At 33.6% G+C, this 18,568-nt stretch overlaps 1 protein-coding gene across 1 annotated transcript in view; it reads left to right on the plus strand.

The window, feature by feature from the left end:
• CCDC141 (coiled-coil domain containing 141) overlaps positions 1-18,568 on the plus strand; it is a 76,269-nt gene that overhangs the window by 23,469 nt on the left and 34,232 nt on the right. The window contains exons 9-12 of the mRNA XM_025895018.2: positions 467-586; positions 8,493-8,687; positions 10,974-11,146; positions 16,284-16,425. Coding sequence (XP_025750803.2) covers positions 467-586; positions 8,493-8,687; positions 10,974-11,146; positions 16,284-16,425 — 630 coding nt within the window. The remainder of the gene's footprint in view (positions 1-466; positions 587-8,492; positions 8,688-10,973; positions 11,147-16,283; positions 16,426-18,568) is intronic.

Genomic DNA, 18,568 nt, shown 5'->3' on the forward strand with positions numbered 1-18,568 from the left:
TAAGTTTAGTAAGATGTAATAATTTTTTTAAAGCTACTAAGATTATCCCACACAATTTTATCTCAATAGCTTTACTAGGTTTTTCAAGGTAGGGAAGGAGAGGTTCTACTAGGTCAAAATTACTCAGATCTGTAGTCTTTTACTGTATGCAAAGGGATATTTTTAAGTTACTCCAGTTCAAGGGAGAATGTACAAAACCTACATGGTGTCAAAAACCATGCTTTTATACTACGTGTGGCTATAAATTGATTTCTTTTTTACTATTCCTTTCCTTCTGCATTTATTAATGTTCAAATAACACAAATGTAAGCATTTAAGTACAAGCATGAACATTAGGAATGAAAAATTAAAGGAATGAGAATGAGTGTGCGGTTTTTTGGATGAAACTGTCTTGTACATATTTTAAAAAATGGGCAATCACTTCTCAAATTATTCACTGACTGAGTTCTTTTTGTTATTTAATTAGGTAACATCTTGGTATACGAAAAACATCAGTGATTACTTTCAGAAGCAAAACTTAGGCTCATCTCTATTGGAAAATGAAGAGTTACTTCAAGAGCTTGAAGAAATGGAAGTCAAAGTGAAAGTAAGGAATAACATAATTGGTTGGTGAAGCAACTTTTAAAATGAGTAGGAAAACACAGCCTTGGGCATTTAACAAGCAATATAGGAGTAGGTGTGCATAAGATATGTATTTCTATGTGTCTAAATTATTTTAGTCATTTTACTTCTTTTAATGTAGGCCTCCATGCTTCTCAGTGGTTTTTGCATTCCAAATTTTAAAAGCTATCAATAAAAAGAAGAATAATTCTTGATGTTGATCAGTTGTTTTTTCAATTTAGTGATCAAGTACCATACCAATAATTTACATATTAAACCATGTGACAAAAAATAAAGAAAAGCAATTTTATTCATGTTCATAAAGGATAAAACCCCAGCCATTTCTACCATAATTAATTGTCACTGAGCTGAGTATGTGATTGGAGGAGATATTTGCCCATTTATTTCTTATAACAAAAAGTAATTGAAAGTGTTATTTTCATTGTTAATATCAGTTTTCCAGAGAATGAATCTGTTACCACCACTTATAAAAGCAAGATGGGATTAAAAAACAGTTGATATAAAAAGAGAGGATATTTGTATGATATAAATTGCCTATATTTAGAACTCTTTTTAGGTACCTCAATTGTGCAGTCATCAGGTAAGTGCTGTTGCTGGGTCAGGATCATTCCTCACTGTATCATTTTCAAGCAATTGAATTTGGATAACCCAGATGACTGAGCAGGTCTTTTCCATCCAAAAACTATTCCAGTAGAAGCAAATGCCTTTTTAAAGGCTGTTGTGTTGATAGCAACTAGCAGGCTTATGATTGTTCACAGCTATGCTTCCTTGTAAGCTTTGTGGTTAAATGTCACATTTACCTGTTTGCATAATTAACAGTTAACTGCTTCAGGGCTGTGATGTAAACAGAATACAATAATATTTCTAATGCTTCTAAGAAGCATGTCAGAAAACACATTTTTTTTTGTTTAGGATAGATGAATACGTAAATATAAATTCTTCTGAACAGACCTTTGGCGCAGAAAGAACAGATAAACAATAAATGAGTAAGCTGTGGGGACACATAAAAATGTCAAGGGGTCCTAAAGTATTACTGAATTTTAGAACTAGCCAAATAATCATTAATCTTCCCCATGTTCCATTTTGAAAGTTTATCCTTTTAATTCACTGTCTGTATGAGAAATGATAGCATAAGTGCAGGAAGAAGAACAATATACATTTTCATTTTGTATAATAATCCTTTCCATGGTTGACCATTCAGAAACTAACTTATAATGATAACTTTTATTATTGCAGTTTTGCCTAACAATTCTTCTCCTATACATTATATAATAGATAATTCATATAATTGTACTGAATTGCCTTTTTTTAAAATAAGGTCATTTAAAAGTGTCTAGCATTAAACATTTTTGTTATGCATCCATGTGAATTATGACTTAGAACATCTTATCTTTAGCCTTCTGCTTTTCTTACTAGCAGGATGTTCTAGCAGGGGGAAATTAAATTCTTGAAGGGAATGTTACTGAATATGTTGGTTTTGCTTATGATATGCAGAAGAGTGGCTAGGTTGAACTGCATACTGCAAATACTGTTGAGAAAGCTGTGAGTTATGGGGCTTTGTGCTTTAGTTTTTGCAGCACTGAACTGCAAACATTTAGAACAGAATAAAGGAGGAACCTGGAATCTTGATTGTAAAATTCAGGTAAATGTTCAGATTCAAATAAATTCAGATAAAATTCAGATAAATACAACCAAATATGTATTTCAGTAAATATTTTTTAGATAGCAGAGATTAATATTAAATGTCATCACTGCACAAAGTAGTGTGTTATCTGTATGATTGGAATACACTGAAACATGGAACAACCTAGAAATGAACTTGTCATCTTTGCTGACAAACTAAACAAAGGCAGCATTACAAGATCTATCATGTTTGCACATGAAATTCCCTGAATCTTCAGCAACTCACAGGCCTTCAGCATCGCATCCCTGATCTGAAGTATTTATACATATGTGTGTATTTTGGAACTGCAGTGCTGTTGCGTGAGATATTCATTCTGTTTGAGAAGCTGTTGATTAATTCCATGACAAAGTTTGGGGAAGGCCAGTGAAGAACTAGGTACAATCTTAAAAAAATATTCCACAGGTCCTGGAAACAGATATATTATTCCCTCTATATTCCCATACATGTGTGCACAAAATTCTCTTAAGCTGTTTTTCATGTAAAATTTTCATTTCAGTTGTTCATACAACTTGACAGGGTCACTGTTTTATGGGATCTAATCTTTCATCCCAGTAATGACACAAACTTCTGGTAAGTCTGAAATTACTTGTCACTAGTTTGTTCAAACAAACCTACTTCAAAAAAAGGTTCTACTCAATCTCTGTAACTGACCTTGTCTCATTATTTTATAGCACTTTACTACTTTTTGTGCAATTAGAAAATTTCTTGAACAATAATTTTATATTTTCTTCCAAATCACCTGTGAAGTTATTAAATTTAATGTGGTGAGGACAAGTTTAGGAACAGAATGGTTTAAAAAATACAATTCTAGCAATTTATCTAGTTTTCTGTAAAGCAAACATCTGTAGTTCCCAAAATATGTTTTCAGGTTGCATTCAGACCAGCAAGATATTGTGAGGTATAACAATGCTGTTACATCTGTACAACATAAGGTACTTTGCAGACAGCGACAGTATTGCTGTAAAATAACACCAAGTTACCTTGTAACTCAAACTGCTAAAAAAAAATGCAACATGTTTTGCTTTTTGAAGCTCTAGTTGGCATATCTTTTATACACATGCATGTGATCACCACACATTTGAGTATTTGCTGAGCACTTTTGTGGTATAGAGTAATCAGAATTATTTTCTATTTGTTTGGATTTTGTCACAAGATATTTTTTTCTGCAAAAACTAATTTTCTCTCTGAAATCAAGAGTCCTTATGACCTTGACAATAACTTAATATGTGACAAAATTGTAAAACACTCATAAGTAGAAATTAAGTCCATCTTTTCAAATGTACAGCTTCACTGCATTAAGTGCCTCAAAATTCCTCTGCCTCTATTTTATTGACCTACTTTTTAAAATGTCTGATTCTTAAATGTTTTATCAAGATAAAAACCAGACACCAGTTTTTACTGTCTATATATTGAAAGCAATCTTTTTAGCAATAGGAAAAATACAATATCAGTTTTTTTCTAGCAACACAAAATCTACGGTTGGAGTTACCTTCCCTTCAGGGATCCCTTTAGTGTCCAACTTATGTTGTAATAAACAAGGTGAATAATCCACATTAATTTCAGAGTGAAATGTAGTTGCAAGAAGTCTTCAGAAATCTTATCAATTCAGTTAACTATTTTATCTGCTTATGTGAGAAAATATGGAAATGGTTGCAAAAAAACATTTGATTTCATGTTCAGGAAGAACTCTTAGGAGTACCTTACACACTGCTTGGCTAATTAATTAGTTACATGCTTTATCTGTAGCTTGGTCATTGCTTACAGTGGAGTTGATGTCTGCTGTCATTTGTCTAGTTCCCTCATGCCAAAACTGAATGTTTCCAAAAAGCAGTTAGGGGCTTTAAATTATTTTCCATTGATGGAAAAAAATGTAGCTAGATTTTAATTAGTGTCTTTACCATACTGTCTGAGTGTCCATGGCTATCTCATGGCATTCTGTTAAAAGTAATAAAGACATTGGTAAACTAGTCTGAAACTACCTGGGGATTCCTGTATTAGAATCTAAAGTAGTGTAAATAAATCTTTTCAAGTAACATTCCATATGTATACTATAGCCTTGAGGGTGTAGCGAAATGTTTCTGTGTAATAGCCATGCAAAGCAAGTTTAAGTGTTCTGACAAGGAGTAAGATAATGGAAAATTCCAATATCTAAACAGTTTCACACAAGATGTTTACTCACGTGTATTGTTGCATTAAGTCGAACAGGACAAATGATTTGCTTAAATTGTTCAGAGACCAGACTAAGAAGGATTTACAGGCTTAGCATCTTATTTATGGGACTGGGCTGAGAGGAGAAAGGAGAATGATTTATTATATTCTCAGGCTGGTATCTTATCTTGAACCTCACCTTGATAAGAGGTGAAACCACTGAAAACATTATTTCTAACTTGTAAAATAATTGAGCCCAAAATTAAACGCAAGGATTCACAATTGGAAAAAAAAGGCTTCAACCCTCGCAAACGTTAGAAGGGCCCCCACGTTCCCACAAGGACTTACCGCCCACCTCCCACCTCCTCCACCCCCTTGCCCACCAAGAATTGAGAGAAAAGGCATATTTAGGAAATCATGTTTCAATAAGAATATCTGCTGGCACTGATTACCTGCTTGCTGTTGCATTTCTATGTGCATTGGAGGTGCTTGACGTGGTAAAAAAGAAGTGCTAGCACCACTTAGTGGCCAAATAACTTCAGAGATGAAGAAAAGTAGTATTCTAAATTGTTTACATTTGATCTAGTTTCTACCACTTTCCAGGACTGAACAATGCTGGAATCAGTCCTCTTTTTTGTTTTTACTAAGGGTCAGTAGCACAGTGGAGTACTCTGGTTTACAGATCTGCATGCTTTTCATGCTTGGAGCAGCCATGTTAGATAATAACATGATAATACTCTAATGAGCTTACAAGGTGGTTCTCAATGAAAAATGAAATATCACTAACAATGGTATTAATTGCTACATCTCCCAAATCTTCGTTCGTGAAGCCTAGCTGTGAATTGCTATATTTGTTGACATTGATATGAGGATCAAGAGTATTGCATTTACCTGGGGTTTTTTTCCCAGATCTCGCAGCTACTGCTTAGATGCATGGAAATGTTATTTTGCAGTTCAATGTCTGTCTGGAGCTCTCTTCTGTGGCCTTCCTGAATGACTGTGCACCTTTACCACTCTCTGCATGGTTGCAAACCCAGGCTATCCAGCACTTGCCAGTTTTTCTGAGATGGGCGTTCTGTCGAGTTGGACAAATGTTGCATTTCATAGCACAGCAGATGAAATACATGCTCCTGTATTTTGAAAGCTAGAACAAAGTATGTAAAGAAAAAGAATTTTTCTTTATGGGCAATTTTATTTTTACCTACACATTCATCTTTTATGTGCAGCAAATGGAAATCTGCATTCATCTATTTGGTTCTTCTCAGTATCTGATTTTCCTGAAGTGCCATCTCATTTCCTTGGGAGAGTCTGTCTCTTATTTTTAACATTAACTGTCTATTATTTTTCAGTTAATGGTTTGGGATATGTTTGGTTTGGTTTTTTGTTGTTTGGGTTTTTTGGTTTGGTTTGTTTGGGTGGTTTTGTTTGTTTGTTTGTTTGTATTTTGTTTGGTTTTGTAGGTCTCTCTCTGTCCTGGAATTATCTTTTAACAGATGTCAACAATTTTGGGGGGGGTGACAGACTTTGAACTACTTTTTCCTCTTTCTGTTTGTTGATTTTATCAGCTCACTGTTAAATACAGTGATACAACCATCCACTGAACTTCTCAGAAGACAGTTCATATGGTAATTGTCATAGCACCTCACAATCCCAGTTGTATTAGTGCACACTATTTTGTTTGTAATTTGAGGGAATTATATGATTGGTGGTTATACTGCAGTGTAGTTCTTGAAGGTAAAAGCCTTTCAAATATATTCCCAGGAACTAAATTGTCAGTGTACTGATGTATGCAATGAATCAGTTACAGGCAAATTTCGGGCTCAAAAAAAGTTCAGTTGTGAACATTTTTGCATATGAGAGAATAAGCTAATTTATCACAATTCTGAAAAATGCATATATTAACATTTAGTTGATTTGTGGTTTAAATGCTACTTTATCTACTATATGGATCATGATCTGAAGTCAAATAGGTGTGTTTCAAAGTTTTATACGTTTAACCCTAGAATATTCCAGTGCAAAAACTTTTATTTAGCTTTTCAGGTTTTAATTCAAAGTTAGAATTTTAAAGTCAGAAATGTTTATGTTATAGACCAAAAAAAACCATTTATCCCACAATAATTGTTTAATAACAATTTGTAGGTATTTCTGAATTTTTTTCCCTAGGCTTGTGCTGGATATTTTAGAAGGTAGAAAAAGTTCAAGACTTTTACCTAAAGCAACAGTGTTTTTAGTTCATCAGTTTTAACACTCTTGAAAAATACTATAATGAAAGTAAAAAGAAAAAGTATATTTAACGTGAAAAAAGGTAAATAAGTTATTAATGCAGATCTATAGATTTTTACAGTAGCTTAGGCCCTCCATAGCAGAAAGGTAGAGTGTTCACAACAGTGGAAAAATGATTTACAAATCTAGCAGGATTTTCATAATTTTCCTTTTCTTACTCATTACATTTTCAAGATGAAGGGATATGCTACATTGCACAAAAAAAAAAGGATACCAATCAAATAAATCTGTAATCTGAGTCATTTCTACTTCTTCAGTGAAGGTGTTATCAGTCCTTTTATATTTATTATCATGAAGTCTTTTTAAAATTTTTCCTCCATAAAAGGCTTACTTAATACCTAAATAATCTCTAATATCCTTTTAAATTGGTTTTAATGTAATGTAAATCTGCATGCTAAAATCATGTTTAGCATCTCTTTTATCATTTTAATTATCCATTATTTTTTAATTGACTTTGCTAAAATGTTTATCTCTTGTTACAACTTGCAGCAGTTAGTACCATGGACTAATTCCCACTGAAATATATATTCCCACCTAATATACCTTGTTAGTTGTATTTTTGAGTAAAATGAAAGGTATTTTTATATAAGACATAATTTTGAGATTATCATGTTAGTATGTATTGACATCCCACCAGGCATCATGGCTTTTTATGCCAATGAGTTTATGCATATTTTAGAGTTCTTTTTGTTACCCATGTCAATACCTCTGTTTCAGCTTAAGTTCATGTGCTGTGAAGGGGCAGAAATTAATCCATAAGTTCAAGACAAGAACATACAGGCATAGTCTGAATGCATGTGTTTTCCATTTTGAGTTGTGGTTTTCATTGACTTGTGAGTAGTGCTGAATCTTCCTGACTTGTTCAAGGTAATCTAGAATTCAGCAAGGAAAAGTAGTCCTTTCTGTTGGAATTGCCATTTACTATTTAAGCTTGTTGAGAATTGTAGGATGTCTCTCACTTTTTAGTTTTTGAACCAAATGTAGTCCATACCAATAAGGAGGGAGAGAGAACTGCATCTGGTCAAGAAGTCTGTGTAAAATAAGTTGTTCATCTTTTTAAACAAGTGTTTTTTATGTTCCAGTTGTCAAAACAATGGTCAGTGTCAGCGCACTGAAATACAGAGACCAAAATAGTTATACTACTGCTTACTGTACTTCAAAGAAGGATAAAGCAACATGGTGGGACACTGTAAGGGAATTAGAATTGCTGCTGTTTTGAAAGATCTATGAATAACCAGGTTACTTTTCTGGGGGAAAAATTCCAAACCCAGAAACTTTCACTAGAAATATTTTCACTAAAAAGAAACAACAAACATGAGGTCCATGATCTTTAAGCATGCTGAAAAGCATTCTTGTTGTGCCCTGTGTATGCTTCAGAGTGTTTTAATGAAAAAATTCTTATTTTAAAATATTCTTCTGTCTACTTTACCAGACATTTGGTACAAATTCTTGGAAGCAAGTGCTAAATTAATTGAAAAAAGGTTCTTCTATGATTTAATCAATTACTGGAAAAATGTGTTACCTAATTCATGGGAAATTGTAGTATAGTATTAGATGCTCCTTTGTTTTGAACAGTATAATAAGACACCAATTTTAAGTGTTGACAAGTACAGCAGCAATAAAGTACACTGTGTAAGAGTTTTAGTATTTTATAATTTTCTCCATAAAAAACATAGGGGAAAAAAAAAAAGAAACTACCAAAGCAGTATATTACTTTTCTATGTATAATTGATTAAAATGGAATTTTTCCCATTAGGAATGGAATTCCACTGTGGAACAACTAGAAAGTGAAGCATTTAGGATCTTGCTTTCAGAGGACTATACAGAAAAAGAACAACTAAAACTTTCAAATCAGAAAATCTGTTTGTTACGAGAAGAAGTGTGCTTCCATATGGAAGAAAGGAAAGCCCTGCTGCAAGAGGCCAATGACTTTTTTCACGCTGCTGACAAGGTTGGTAAGAAGCCAAGTTTGTAATAGTAGCTTGATAATAAAACTGTTAGTGTGCTCTTGAAGACTGATATATGTGGGATTAAGCAAACAGTTTGCTAAACAGTTTGGAATGGAAAACTACAAATTCAATTACCCTTTAATATGACCTTTTGCCTCAAACTTCTATCCAAACTGGCAAATGCATTCTGAAAAACTTTTTTTTTTTTAGGTTGTTTGTGGGGTTTTTTTATTTTGTTTGTTTTTTGAAGTATATTGAGAAGAGCACTCAGTTTCCAAAGGAAGATATTTGGGAAATATTTATTTGCCAAAAATTGGACTTTAAGCTCATGGTCTCTGTCACGATGGCATAAAACTGTATGAAGATACAGGATCTGTGCTGAAATACCCAAACTGTTACAGACTCATATGGATACCAGAAAGAATGTCTATTCTTGCAATGGTCTTCACAGGAGCTAATTATCATCAGTATTATTAGTAATGCAACCTTTTTTCCAAAACCTTTTAGTTAGGAGACTAGTTAGGAGTTTATTCTTAAGGTCTCCAAAGACCAAATGGTCTTTCTGTATTTTATAGAAGTTTTAAAAACTGTTTATTTCCAAAGATAGCTCCAACAACAATCTTCATAACTCTAGTGAATGTACTGAAAAAACCTTTAGACTTTGCCTGCACTAATTTTTATTTTGAGCAGCAGGTGGGGCTGTATTCACATGTGTCTTTAACCCGTACGACTTCCTTTGGTATTTCTTTAACAACATATAAACAACACCTGGATTTGAAATTATTTACTTATATCTTTTATTCCAATAAGTCTGATCTTTCTTGATTTCATTTGTAATGAGAAATCTGAGATGGGTTAACGAAAACTGTTAAAACTATTGCTGATAGTCACTGTCTTCCAGTTTGGACAGGGAGCTACACAAATAAAGACCATTGCTTTGAGAGCAAAGGTAATATCTTTCCAGAATATAGGGCTGTACTTTGTGGTAGTACCTGCTGAAGAAAGCACTATCTCAGATGTGTCTCCACAGCATTTCATTACAGCTGGTATGTATAAGAGTGAACAAATTACTAGTTACTATAGTTCAGAAAAAAGACATTTTCCCTTGTTCTCAGGTTATACACCCGGACTCTCTTTACGTGTAAAGGGCAAATGAGCAAAATTAATTGTTTTGAAATAACTTGAAGAGAGCTCCTTTTAGAGCTTGTGTAGCTCATTGTCGTTTTAATTTTTAATTATTTCAGACAAATAAAAAACCAGAAGTAGATGTTTTGAGTCAGTAAAAGTGGTTCATTTTCAGCTGCTATGCTCTTGGTTCATATTCCATATGCTGTAGAAAGCTGGGTCATATTGTCCCCTAAGAATCTTACTGAATTTTCAATTTTTTATTAATGTAAAACCTTGCAAAAACCTTTAAAGTCAAAGTTAGTCTTTGACTAGAATTCTAAGTCTTTGACTTAGCCTTAGAGCTCTTTTCTCTTCTGATATAGTAGTTTTAAAGTTGACATAATTACAGATAGTATTTTAGCATATATATATATATGTTTGTTGTCTCTCAGAATTCCTCTCAATGATGAGCTGAAGCTTCAAGAGCAATGTATTTTTAGACTATAAGTCTTCAAAATAATTCACTATACTGCAGAGTATATGAAGTATTGTAATGTTGTCCTTACTCTATGTCCTTACTTCCTATATAGAAAGACAGGAGTCTTTTTAGAGTGCTTTTGTCACTTTTTCTGAAATTTGAAAGAGGAAACTTCTGCTTACACTAAAGGAAAACAGAGAATGGGTATAACAAAATCAAAGCTGTGTATGTGCAAAATTAAAGCCTACCATTTTAATATAAATATATTTAATTTTGATTTATTTGTTGGATATACAATTGAAAAATTTAAAGCATGGGAAAAAAAGTTTTGTTAACACTTTAAGAATGTGCTTCAGTAAAACTTTTGAGTGCTAATGTGTTGTATTACTCTTGTTCTTCTGCTTCTATGGTTCTGCTTCATTATGTCAAATTGGCCTGACTATTGCTGGAAAAATGGAATAGTTTTAAATTTAAAAAGTAATCACAATTTTGCATGCCTATACTTATATTAACTCTCATTGAATTATACCTGAGCTCCTTTGTGACCTGCAAAGTCAATATCAGACCCTAAATTAAATTTTGCTTTTCATTTCTGAAGAAATGTCATATATTAAATGTTTATTGATCATCTATTTATTTAAAAGAATATACATACACATTGTAAATAGAAATATTAACAACAGATGCTTTTTTTTTTCTTCAGGTACTTGATGGTCTTGAAGGTATCGAGAATTATCGTAAAATCTCTAACTCAGAAGGCTTACGTTTTCCTACCTTGACAACGAAGTACGAGGAATTACAGGAAGCAATTAAAGGTTGCACAGTGACTACCATGCAAAAGGGACAAACTTTAGTTAATAAAGCAGATTCTCACAGGTATTCCCTCCATTTTTGCATATGTGCTTCATTTCTCCATAATTAGTTGTTGCTTTATAACTTGACTGCTTAGAATCAGATTGCATTTAGAGCCAGTGTAGTTTACTAAGTAGGTGTGCATTTAAAGACTTAATGCTTCTGTCATAGTTCTCTGGTGGTATTTATACAAACCAATCTCTTTAACAAAAATCTTTAGGAATACTACTTGTAAGAGTGGTGTCAAACAATGAAGTTGGTATGTTGGGTGGTATTCAGAAACAGTGGTTCAGTTAACATTTTGGAAAAGTAAATGTATGTAACTGAAAAGTAAAATATGAATAGCTATGAGCACTCCCTGCTGCCCCCTGTACTCCTTTTAAACCTTTTTGAAGATCAGAATTTCAGCAATTAGAATGTGAATTGATGCAAGATAAAAATACGGGTGATAAGCTCTGTGCAGAAAATATGGAAGTTTCTTCAGTTTTTAGTAGTTTTAATCCATGAATAAGTAACTTTTTTTCTTCTGAAGCTTTTTTAAATTGCAGTGATCATGCACTCCACATGTGTGATTTTTACACTGATGTAAAGCATGACCTACTTTAGAATCAGTTCTAGTGGCTTAATATCTCCTACTTTTCAGGTCTTAGCAGGAGGCTGGTGCAATAAGAATGAAGACCATTTATTTATACTAGTATGTTCTACTTCAAAGGCAGAGCAAATTACTCTGGCTGATGGTTGTCTACTGGTCAGCTTTTATGTCCTTAATTATTCCTAATATGTTAACACAAAACTGAAAGTGTTTATAAGACTCATGACCTTACAAAAAAAATAATCTGAAGTTCCTTCACCTGTCACCCCAGATGTAATTGTCTTGAACATAACAATGGGACAAAATAGAAAATTCAAATAAAAAGTTGAGAACACTTACAGCTGGTTTTACAGCTGTTGTTACTGCTTCCTGATATTTTAATTAGATATAAAGGAAGATGACTTTCCTCAGTGGAACTTTGACTGATTCCTAAACCAGCCATAATTCCAGAGAACATGCTACTGTCCTCTAGGACTTCATGTTCTGCACATGTGACCTCAATGCAGGTGTTGTGTTTCAAAATATGCCTGTACAGCACTGATTAATGTTAGGAACACTAAAGATCTTAGTAGAGAATGGATCCCTAAAATGACAAGTCATTAACTTTTTTTTGTTTATTAAGAGTTTTTTAAAAATGTTTCAACAGACCAACTCATCAGTGGGATGGTAAGATACCTTTGGTACACATTAAAAACAGTGAGATGAATTTTTTGAAATAACCATATTGGTCATTGTAAAATTCAACATAAACAGGTAATGCTACAGACATATCTCCTGTGTGCCAAAGTGTTGCTCAAGATATTCTATAAATAAATAAAGAAGGTTAGATTTCTGCTTAGAAGACATTATAATTTTAAAAAAGGCAAAGCTTTACAGCTGAGGTAGCAGTGATTTAGAGAGGGAAAGTGAAACTTAATAGGCAACCTGACTAGAAATGTGTTTTGCTGTTTCTAAAGAACAGTGAAAAATTTCAGGCTTATAAATCATAAAAATAAAGAAGTCCTTTTATAAGAAAGCAGACACAGAATATTATGGCTTTTCAGTTTTTTCCCTGTTGCCTTCAGGCCTCATTGCCTGAATGTAATGAATTTGCCACATATTTCAATGAGTAGTACTACTACTTCTGTGCAAGTGGAACGCTTAATGTTCCTAGGCATGGGCTTGAGGATTACAATCATGGAATAATTTAAACTGACAAATAACTCTGGAGGTAATTTAATGCAATCCCTTGCCCCAAACCTGTCCAATTAGGTTGCTCAGGACCAAATTTTTGATATCTCCAAGGATGGAAATTGCACAGCCTCTCTGGCCAACCCGTTCCATTTCTTAAGCACTTTTCTTGTGAAACATTTTTTTCTTATACCTAGCCAAAGTTTCTGTTGCTGCAACTTGTGAACATTTCCTCTTGTCCATTTGCTGTACACCTCTGAAAAGACTGTGATCCTGTCTTTTCTCCAACCCCACTTCCTCATGGATAATGAACTTCACCATTTCTCTACTCTGAGTGGAGTTCCATCAGCACCCCCTCCAACCATTTTGGTGGCCTCTGCTCAATTCACTTCAGCCTGTCTGTCTTGTGCTGTGGAGACTCAAACTGGACAAATTTGCCTCCAGATGCAGTTTCACAGGCCCTTAACAGAAGGGAGTAAACTGCTGGCTAGACTCTTCCAGAAGAACACAGCAAAAGGCTAATCCTCACTGGCACAAGTATGATCCTGACTCACGCTCATCTCATTATACACCCAGATAAGTCTAGGGTGTTTTTGCCCAACTCGTGGTTTTAGGAGATACCCAAAATGCTCCCAGCCAACTCATAAGTGTAGTAATGGTGACACAGTGAGTTCTATCAGCAAATGTGGTAAGATGTTATATTCCAGAACATTCTTCCAGAAATGTTCATGTATTGAAAGAGACCTCTCTTCATCATATAAAACCTGCTGTGATATTCTTAAATGCTGGCCAGTGTTTAATCCATTGATTAAGTCTCATGAGATAAGATTTGTATGAACAGAGATAAGATTTGTGTATCAAAGGAGGACAGAAACCAGAACATCTTTCAAGATTAAATCCTATTTACTGGTTTGTTCCCCTTACTGCACAAATGATTACTAGTCTTAGCTGCCCTCACAGACTTCCCATTTCCTTTATCAAACCAGACTAGAAATCCTGAAGGACATGGGCAGTCATCATTTGAAAGCAGTGAAGGATGTGGTTCCAGAAATGTTTAGGCATCTTTTCAAAAAGCTTATCTTTGTGATAAGAAAGACAAGTATAATGTGATAATGAGATACATAGTTGTTAACTGCTTGCGATCTGGCAGGATTCTTGAAGTAACTGGCAGCAAGTGTGGGATTTGTGTGGAATTTGAAAATAGCAACCAGCTCCCTGAAGGAGTAGTTGGAGCACAGTAATTTTAGATTCTTTCAGCCCTTGTGATAGAGAAGGTATAGCATGCTCTGCCAGTTGCATGACTTTACTAGTTTTAATAAGGAAGCCAGATTCTCCAGCTGTTCACACAATATTAATAAAGAGAAGGAATAATCTGACTTCATTCATATTGGGTAACACTTTGTCAGTTTTAATAGATAATGCCCTGATTTTCACTGTATCTTTTGAATGAAGGTACTGGAAAATGCATTTCTAAGACAATATCAAAATAGCTGCCATGTATAGTACTACTTGTTTAAATGCATTGAGAGAAGACAGAGTGCTTGAACATTAAGATAACTAAAGTATAGGTAGTTTTCTGTATCCACATCATTTTGTCATTTTCAATTTTAGAGTAAACAAAAATAAGCTGGGTAGTTTGTATACATATGATAAGATAGATCTAGTAGTTTATGATTTAAAAATCTAATACTGATATCTTCACATTGAGGGAGGTTTGTATTTAAGGCTAGTGACACTGAATTCAGTGGCATAATTGGAAATCCAACTCAGTAAAAATGGAAAAATATGATGTTAATTTTTTCCTAATTTTAAATATTCTTGAGACATTTATACTAAAAGATAGTCCAAATAAATTAAAATGCTGAAAATATTCATATTGGAAGAAAAGTGACAGGGGGTAGTTCTTGTAATTTTAGAATGTTTCATAATTAAAATATTGGTAAGGCTGATTTTTGAGCACACATATTTTTACACTAAAATCAGCTAGAAAAACAGGAACAAAAGTTTATCTGTATTAATTATAAAAAATTATACAAACAGTAAGTTTTGCCCATTAAGAAAACCCTTGTTACTTTGACAGCCAAGTAGCTTGCCTGTGAGTATAAGAACTGTTTTTATTTTACTGCTATTATAAATGTATTAAATCATAACAAACCAATGATACTTCCAAAGATCTAAATTTTCCTTTTCAACAACTGTAAATCTTGTTCTCTTACTGCTTTTTTGAAAGGATTGGTGCTAGTAGAAGTTTTTAAACATACCTTTTTTTTTTACGGAGTGCTAAAATAGAGGAATGACATTTTTAGAATTTAAGATTAAAGCAGCAACTAAGAGATTGCTAGTTTTTGAAAGAGTAATTTGCAAAATTTGAAACCACCTACTCCCAAAAAAGGACTTAAAATTTGGATTCTCTTTGTGTCCTATTCTTTGATCAAATTCAAACAGAATTATATATTAATACTACCCTTCATATTAGTAGTGTATGCTAAAGTTTTTCTTTGATATTGCAGAATTTAACTCTGAGCCTTATCTGAAGGGAGGAGAAAATTTTCTTTAATATTAGAGGACAAAGTAGGAAACCTTGAATAAGGACCTGTATTAACATGGGTTTCTGATGAAACTAAAGGAATGAAAAAACTTATTTTGAACATTTGTTTAACAAGAATTCTTATAATAAAATTTCAATAGTAAATTAATTGACATGTGGATTTTTTTTATATCAAAACTTCATTTCTTAATTGTATGTGGTAACCTCTTTAAAATCTAAAGAGGACTGCCTCAAGAATTCAGATTGTGAATTGCTTCCCTGATAATATACATTTTAAATTATAAGGCAAGACATTGTCTTGTAAATTGATGTTTTGTTTTCTCCTGTTGAAAGAAAATCTTTAAGGAAAGGTTGTTTTAGAATGTATATGACAATCTTTTTTCAGGTACTGTAAAAACACTGAAATCTTTGAGAGTCCAAAGAAAGCATTCTCTTTAAAGTAGAAATGATAGGCCATATATTTTGTCTCTTTTTAAGCTCTTCCATTTGTGGTTTTAGTTTTTAGATAGTATAGCTAGAAGGGAAGGGAAGGGAAATTAGCTGTTTCTCAGTGAATCATGATATTTGTCCTGTGAGAATTAGTATATCTGTCTTGGGAATCTACCTTAGGGACTGGTAACAAATTATTTGTTTGGAAATGTCATTCCTGTGTTCTACTAATTATCAATTTTGTTTGAATTTGTTTTAATATTTATCTTGGTTAATTTTCTTTTAGGGTTCACAGTTTAAAATTCATAAATTAGTCATCATAAAAATCAACAGAAAAGGTGTTGGGTTTTTTAAAATTATAATCATCCTGTGTGTTGAGCAAAAAATGAGAAAAAAACAACAGTTCTACTTTTCCATTTCAGCTCTTGGGTAACAGGAATTCAGAAAATGATGGAATATGTTCAAAAAAAAGTAGATCAATTAATCAGGCAGTGTCCAGATTATAAAGAACTTATTTTGAAGAAACAACGATGGACTGCCTCACTTGAAGATCATCTAAATAAGGTTCATCATAATATCATTGAATGTTTTGGGTTGGAAGGGATCTTAAATATCCACTAGTTCCAAGCTCCATGGGCAGGGACACCTTTTCCTAGATGAGATTGCTCAAAGCCTCATCAAACCTGGCCTTGACCACTTTTAGGATGAGGTATCCACAGGACAACCTGTGCTAGTGCCTCACCACCCTCACAGTGAAGAATTTTGTCCTTGCATCTAATCTAGACATACCCTCTTTCAGTCTGAAACCATTCCCCCTTGTCCTAGCACTCCAAGTCCTTCTCCAGCTTTCCTGTAGGGCCCTTTAGGTAGTGAAAGGGTGTCTCATAAGGTCTCCCCGCAACCTTCTCTTCTTTGGGCTGAACAACTCTCTCAGCCTGTTGTCATAGAAGAGGTGCTCCAGCCCTCTGATCATCTTCATGATGATTATCATCATCATCATCATCATCACATGTCATCTACTTAATGCGTTCGTGAACAGTGAATTGCATTTCCATAATTTAGGTATATGAAAATTAAAGTTGACTCCAATAATTACAAGTAAAATATTGGTTTGTTAGAGAGTGCACAGTTGTAGTTAGAATGCTGTTATCAACACAAATGAACCTAAAGCTGTTCTGAAAAATGCAGCTGTTTCCATGAGAATGTTTTGCCAGTGATGTTCAATTAAGCGTGGATTTGCTTGGATAATGAACTATTATAATTTGTTCTTTTGGAAAAGAAGTGAGCAATCAGGACTGTGACCTGCATGAGGGTTTCCTATATTGTTTCTATGTTTTCTCTTTCATTTGACTGAAGATAAAAATAGAAGTGTGCCAAAATTGAGAGTTAATAACCATGGTGACTGAACCACAGCAAATTTTCAGTAAAGCTGAAGAAGATTCTGTTGACAATAAAAATTCCTTTTATTAATTAAGCTACCCAATGCATGAAGGGCAGCACAACCTTCTTTAAACTGTTAAAATGCCATATAGTATTACAGACATTTTTAATGACTTGTCAGAGATGGAATAAACACATGGCTCCTAAATAAGTTTCCGTGTGTGAATTCAAATTAAAAAATACGATCTTTTAGCAATGTTCATATGAAGGAAATCCAGAGTGTAGACCAGAAAAGTAAATCAAATTTAATGACTGAATAATTAAGTCTGCAGTCTGATATTTTATATTTGCATGATGTTTATAATGAACTATTCTGAATCAAACATGAAGTCAATTTGCCACAAATTTATTTATGTATAAATGGTGTAGAAGAGTCCTCATGATATTGGAACACGGTGAAAAAATATTGTTAAGTTTAGCTGAAAATAAAATATTTACTGATAGCTGCTATTGGTCTTCTAGAAATGATGTCACTGGCATCTTAAGCTGAAAGTTCAGTTATGAAGGTAATTTTTACTTAAAATGTAGGCTCCAATCTGAACATAAAGTTTTAGTCTGCAGTTTGTTCTAGTCACTTTGTTCCCAGCCTTGCATTAGAGAACATTTTGGAGACTTGTGTCATAACACATGATTTTTCATTGCAGTGAAGAGTGCTTATATTCCTACCAAGCAACACATTTCTCATCCTAACATTCTAATGCAAAGTATCCCAAAGAATCTTGTGCTAAATTCAAAGACCTCTCAGCCTTATGTAATAAAGTTTGAACCTCAATTGGCAACCACTTCTTAAGAAAAGTGTTACATGTGAATGCACTAGTCTAATAATACCTATGTGCTATGTCTGGTATCAGCTGCCTGTACTCTTCATAATCTGTTTTATTATTTTAATGTATATGTAACATCTGAGAGTGACAATTAAATGGAATTCTGTGCATGCATCTGCATGAAAATAGGTGGCTTGGCTTGGCAGAGAAGCTTTGTATGTACTTCCTGAGAAAAAACCCTGGAGCAGAATGGAGATATTTCTTCCAGGACTATAACATTTGGATCATAATCTGGGTGTGCCTTAGTGAAATCACAGGCCTGAAATACTTACGGTAAAGGCAAGCACCCTCAACAAAATGAGAGTAAACAGGAGGGTTTTTTGACCACACCTGTTAGAATTTTCTTGAGAAAAATAGGAGATTTTTCCTCCTTTATATTTTAATTCCTGACATTCTCTGACTATAGATGATATTAAGGCACAAGTTTCACCTTTTCTTTAATT

The sequence above is a fragment of the Manacus vitellinus genome, unplaced genomic scaffold (assembly GCF_001715985.3).
Source record: "Manacus vitellinus isolate BGI_N305 unplaced genomic scaffold, ASM171598v3 scaffold_20_pilon, whole genome shotgun sequence".
NCBI classification, from domain to species: Eukaryota; Metazoa; Chordata; class Aves; order Passeriformes; family Pipridae; genus Manacus; species Manacus vitellinus.